The 6,406-nt window shown below is 40.8% G+C and overlaps 1 protein-coding gene across 1 annotated transcript in view; it reads left to right on the top strand.

Moving 5' to 3' along the window:
• The window catches only part of CCDC6 (coiled-coil domain containing 6), a gene marked incomplete at its 5' end in the record, with an annotated part of 134,956 nt that overhangs the window by 64,994 nt on the left and 63,556 nt on the right, over positions 1 to 6,406 (top strand). Inside the window, 1 exon segment of the mRNA XM_006147082.3 lies at positions 5,281 to 5,430. Within this exon segment, the coding sequence (XP_006147144.2) occupies positions 5,281 to 5,430 (150 nt within the window).

Raw genomic sequence — 6,406 nt, 5'->3', positions numbered from 1 at the left:
TGAGAGGTTTTTGCTATAGGGTGCGTGCACTCGCCAGACAAACAGAGAGAGACATAGAGACAGAAAGCGAGAAATCACCCCCGAGGGGGAATGGTCACGCCACAATCCCTTCTCCTCCATTCTCCTCTGGGGATCTTGGGCACGCATGCACCCGCGCCTGGTGTGAGTTTTAAGCCACTGGGTCCGGGACACGAACCGTGGTTGACTACATGGGAGTCCAGCGACATAGCCATTACGCTAACTGCTGGTCCCTTTGCCTGGATTCTTAAGCACTAAAGCTTTGAGTTACCTTAGTTTTATGATTGAGGCAGAATAAATCTGTTTGATGTTTTTTTTTTTTTTTTTTTTTGATTCTGCTCACATGCTTGTGTAGGTTAGTGATTTGCTGGCATTACTGGACTAGGATAAGAAATATGAGTGCTTTAATTGATCAACTATGAATAGCTTTTATTACAAGCTAGTGTGTAGTAGTATGTGGAGGAGTCACATACAGACTAGCCTAGTACTTCCACAGACCAAATGGAGAATGATAACTCTCAGACACATAATGGAAATCCTCTTCTTGGTCCTTCTAGTAGAATAAGTGAAGGTACATAGAGGCTGTCTGCTGTCACCCACCAACCACCCTTGCATTAGTGGTGCTTAAATGTGAACACATTTCTGCAGGATAGTGTTTTGTGTTGATAAACCCATTGGTTATGGCTAACATTCACGCTAATCCTATGAAAGCTGCCAGCTCTCAGCCATGAGGGATTCTGCTAAACCGAATCTCCCAGAACAATCAGTATGTGCAGTAGTGCACCTAGTAAATGACAGTTTAGAAAGAAGAGGGTTTTATTCCATTTCCTGACTATGTGTGGTATGATTCTGACTGTACTAATGATATGGTTTCATGTGCTATTTCAGAGTAAGACAGTAAAATCATTAAAGATGTGAGTGTAAGTGACTAGATGCAGAATAGTAAATTAATTTATTTTAAAGAATTATTTATTTACTTATTTTTAATTTGACCAGAGAGGGGCAGAGTGAGAGAGAGAAAGAGAGAGAGAAAGGGAAAGTGAGAAAGCAAGCGAGCAGGTCTGGGACTCAAACCACAGGGCCATGTGGAAGTCCAGTGCCCTTAACCACCATGCCACCTGCCAGTCCTCAGAATAGTAAATTTAAATAATTAGAATACTATATTATTAGATCTCTATATTTTAAAAAATGGAATTAGAATCTGCCTGGATCCTCCCCCCCTCCTCTCTTGGAGAGGTTTTTGCTATAAGGCGTGTGTACTAGCCAGAAAGACAGAGAGACAGAAAGCGAGAAATCGCCCCCCAGCGGGGATGGCCACGCCGCAATCCCTTCTCCTCCATTCTCCTCTTGGGATCTTGGGCACGCATGCACACGCGCCTGGTGTGAGTTTTAAGCCACTGGGTCCGGGACACGAACCGTGGTTGACTACATGGGAGTCCAGCGACATAGCCATTACGCTAACTGCTGGTCCCTTTGCCTGGATTCTTAAGCACTAAAGCTTTGAGTTACCTTAGTTTTATGATTCTTTATGAAAGCAAGTAATCTGCCATCACATTTTTTTAGGAAGTACTCAAAGGCAAGGTTGGAAAATGTCTAATCTTTCTACACAAAGTTGGGTTCAGTATGTAACTGTGGGAAAACCCACTGCCCCTCTGTAAGCCATAGAACCCCAAATGTCTTGGGATAGTTGATGTTTTCAGCTCAAAACAACAACAAAAAAGATGGAAATTAAATTTTTGAAAGGTACCCCCCCCAAAAAAAATAAAGGAGTCGTCAACCAATTGAAAAGTAAAATAATTTAAAAAGAATTATTTATTTTCACTTGTTATTCTTTTTAATTTGATTAGAAAGAGACTGAAAGAGAGGAAGGGAAAGCGAGAAAGCAAGCCACCAGATCTGGGACTCAAACCATGGTTGACCATGTGGGAATCCAGTATCTTTAACCACCATGGCATCTGCCAGAGGCCAAAAGTAAATTTTTTAGAGCAGTGTAAATGTGTTATCCTAGTAGTGACTTGAACTTTCTCCTGATGACATCCTTTACCTATGGCTTCTATCCAATAGATGTTTCTTACTTTAGAAAACTTTTCTATATCTCGCACTTGACATCGTGAGGTGCACCATCCTCTGTTATTTGAAATTTGGTACCTGGAGTTTTCACCAGGAGTTGAACGTCATTTTAGAGTTTTTAGATTCCCATTTTGTTACTAACCCTTGATCTGCAAAATAAAAGAACAGAAACACTGAACAATCATGTGGGAATCTCCTATCAAATTGTGCCCAGGTCATGGTGACAGAGGATCAGAACAAATAGTGCTGTTCTTATCAGTAGAAGATTATGTGTATTTAGAATATGGTCACATAGATATGTCATGGCTCTGAAGAAAATAATACTTAAAACATTTTTAAGTTCTTTTTTAATTTTTTTTTTTTTTTAAGTTTTGCTATAGGGTGAGTGAGAGAGTGAGGGAAAGTGAGAAATCACCCCGCCCCCAGGAGTGATTCTTCATCCTCTTCTCGGACTTTGACCATGTGCATAATTTTTTTTTTTTTTTTTAAGCCACCAGATCGGGGACCTGAACCGTAATCAGCTATGTGAGAATCTAGTGCCTTAACTACCACACCACCTTGTCAGCCCCTCTTCCATCCTATTTATCTCTTGCTACTCTCTATGGGTACAGCTGCAACAAAACCGGGGCTTTGTTCAATACAGACCCTGCTAATGAGTCCTTTTCTAAAAAGGGCTGAGATTTAATTCACTCACCACAACTCACCCCTTTAAAGTGTGCTGTGTTGATGGTTTTTAGTATATATTCAGAAAGCTTTGTAAGCTATTAGCACTGTCTAATTCCAGAACATTTTCATCACCCAAAAAAGAAACCATGTATCCTTGAGCATTCCCCTCCTGGCAACCACTAGTCCACTTTCTCTCAAAGTTCTTTCTTCTATGACTCTGAAACCTCGTGTCTCTATAATGGTTAGAGGAAATGGGAGGGGCAAGCTACACAAACTGCTTCTGTTATTTGATTTGTCACTTCTAGTCCCTTGGGTAAATGGAGAGATGGTCTGCTGAATCTGAGTCCAGCCCGCACCCCCTTTTTAAGAGATTTTTGTTATAGGGGGTCTCCACTTGCCAGAGAGACAGAGGTAGACAGAAAGCAAGAAATCGTCCCCCAGGGTGATGGCCATGACCAATCCCTTCTCCATTCTCCTCTGAAGATTCTGGGCAGGTATGCACATGTACCTGGCATAAATTTTTAAGACATTGGTTCCAGGACTCAAACTACAGTCGACTCTATGGGAGTTCAGCAACATAACCATTAGGCCATCTACTGGTACCATCCAGTCCCCTTTTCTGCTTATGATTACATTTATAGTCATTTAAAAGTGCTAAGTGCGTGATAATGGCAAAATGTTGAGTTCCGATAGTGAAATTAATTTCAGAGACACTTTGGAATTCTAAATCACAGAATCATCAAGGAAACCCTTATAGTTTCCTCTGATCTTTCTGTTCTGGCTTTAAAAATAATCAAAATGTAAATCATACAGACTTTATCCATCAAAACGAGAAAAACAGGTAGCTTGGCTGAATTGTAGGCTTGAATATAGGCAGCAAATGGGCTGTAAATAAATATTTGGGATTCCTGCCCATCATACTCTCCTAGGAGATTTTGAAGTTTGCCAGCTGGGAAGACAAATGCAGACTGACTTTGGGGAGTGAGGGGGCAGTTCCAATCCTCAGCAGTTTTCTCTGACTGCAGTGGGAAGAGTAAGGCATTGAGAAGTGCTGATGAATATGAGCTGTGCAAAGGAGGAACCCTTGGCGACCTGGAGTCTGCTCACTAGGTGCTCCTGGCTGGTAATTCACATTTATTAGCTGAGGGGTGTGTTGTTTGTTGCACAACTCTTCCCGACCAACCCAGAGTGGCTTCTTAAGGAACTAGAGTGCTGGACCTTGCTCCAAAGTTTTCCCTTTTGGTGTAGCTGATTTCAGTCCAAGTACGGCTATGGCTCTCTTGTATGATTGCTCGGCATGCAGATCTAGGAATTGTCATCCCTTCCCTGGGACTACTGTGAGAGAGCAGGGTGTGTGCACCCCACAGAAACCATGGGTGTGAGAATGTGGGTGTGGGGAGAGTTGGCAAACATGGACAAAAATCGGAACCACCAGAGTTGGGAGAGATTGTCAGACCTTATTACACTAAAAGGGGGCAATTGTTACATAGATACCCTTTTGTCTCCTGTCTGGCCCTCATATTGTTATAAACAACAGGTGCTGGAAAGCTTGGAATTCATGTAGTTCTCCCTCCCTCTGCTTAACAAATAAAATAGGAATACATTCTTTGTATAAATGCATCAAAATGTTGTAGTTTAAAAGTGTTTTGAATAGAGTTGAGTCCATTTGCAATAAGGATGCTTTTTCTGAAAAGGTTACTCTCCTTCAAGGATAGATAGGTTTTTTGTTTGTTTGTTTAGTCTATTAAAACCTTGGTGTGTTAAGGGAAGATCTGTAGAAGAATATTTTCATTTCCATCAAATTATGCCTGATCCCTTTTCTTCTGTGTTATTGAACATAGAAGTAATATCTTTCACTAATGCCTTTTCTTGGCCTTCACCCCCCTCCAAAAAAAAATTCTCAGTAAGCAGATAAAGTTAAACATGGAAACATTCATTCCAACCTTAATTTTCACCCCTAGTTCCCACTGCCTGGTAATTACTTTTTAGCCATTTGGAGTATATTCTTTGTGTACCTATTCAATGAACATATAAAACTGTCAGGGTGCTCTTTTTGGCATGTCTAAACCCTTTCCATAACACCCTAAAAAGGTGACATGACGTTAAAATGATTTGAACTTTTCTGCTCTGGTAGAGTATTGCCCAGATATTTTCATGAGAAAGCTTTAAGATACACAAAGCAATGTATGTAGTGCTGGATTGGACCTGCCTGCCACATGGAAGGTGCTTTCCGTAATGATTTGGGATTGCCTCACCAAAACTGCAATACTACCTTGGCTAATTGCTTTGAATTGTCCCTTTAAGAAGAATCCTCCATAGTACAGGGAAGCCTCTAGGTTAAGGTTTGCTTTTATGGCCACTGCTGAGTCTCTTGGTTTTGTGCTTCTTGGGGTGTTGCTTCACAGTTAAAAATAGAGCTCTAATTAAAATGGACACCCTCTCTGGAAATAAGAACTATATTTCAATTGGTAAATTTCCTGTTTCCTTACCATGTGTTTTTGTTTTGTTCTAATTCTTTGAAAACAGCAAGCCAGGGCTGAGCAGGAAGAAGAATTCATCAGCAACACTTTATTCAAGAAAATTCAGGCTTTGCAGAAGGAGAAAGAAACCCTCGCTGTAAATTACGAGAAGGAAGAAGAGTTTCTCACTAATGAGCTCTCCAGAAAATTGATGCAGGTAAATTGTCTTTTCTACCCTCTCATCTTCTCTGCCTGTTTTCTTCTTTAGGAGAAAAAAAAAAAAAAGATGTAGATAGAGCACTTCGCTTGAAACATTTGCTGATGAGTTTGTAGCTAAAGTTCTTGGGAGATTAAAAATGCCAGGTGAAAATGGCAGCATGTGATACTCAAGGTCGTGGGCTGTAGCTCATCTGCTTTGCTAATGTGAGATATTTTGGACCCAGAGCATTTTCCAAGATTACTGATGAGCACAAGGCCTTACCTTAAAAGTAGGTGGTGTATGTAGCATTCAGGATATTCAGGGGTTAACTCCAGATGCGAGAGTTCTTTCTCCTGTTCTAAAATGAATGCATAGACTTTTCTTTTAAAAGGAGAGAATGTTTATAGAGTGTGTACAGTCGCCAGAGAGAGAGAGAGTGACATCCCCCAGAGGGATGGCCACAGCTCAATCCCTTCTCCTCTATCCTCCTCCCAGGATTTTGGGCATGCATGCACACATGCCCGGCATGAGTTTCAAGTCACCAGATCTGTGACGTGAACCAGGGGCTGCCATATGGGAGTCCAGCAACATAGCCATTATGCCATCTTCTGGTCCCTAGGCATAAACTTTTTGACAGTCATATTGGGCCTTTTGTACTAAAATAGAAGGACACACACACACACACACACACACACACACGTATATTAAAGAATCATTTAATTTAATTTTATTTATTTTAATTTGACCAGAGAGACAGAGAGGGAAAGTGAGAAAGCAAGCCACCAGGTATCCATGCTAGTCAAAATTGCACATTATCAATCGTATTGGTATTGATGTGGATGAGTACTGTGTTATTAAACAGATATCAGGCTGATTTTAAAACTTAACGTTAATTGCTAATAATACTTAGAAGACACCAGACAAAATATATGGGAAGGTTTGACTTTTCTGGTTTGGAATCTCATTTACTTCTCCTGCCACCTTTTTTTTCCCT

The sequence above is a fragment of the Tupaia chinensis genome, unplaced genomic scaffold (genome assembly GCF_000334495.1).
Source record: "Tupaia chinensis unplaced genomic scaffold, TupChi_1.0 Scaffold000199_1, whole genome shotgun sequence".
Taxonomy (NCBI): Eukaryota; Metazoa; Chordata; class Mammalia; order Scandentia; family Tupaiidae; genus Tupaia; species Tupaia belangeri.
The sequence above is the reverse complement of the archived record's forward strand: the minus strand, read 5'-3'. Positions and strand labels throughout refer to the sequence as shown.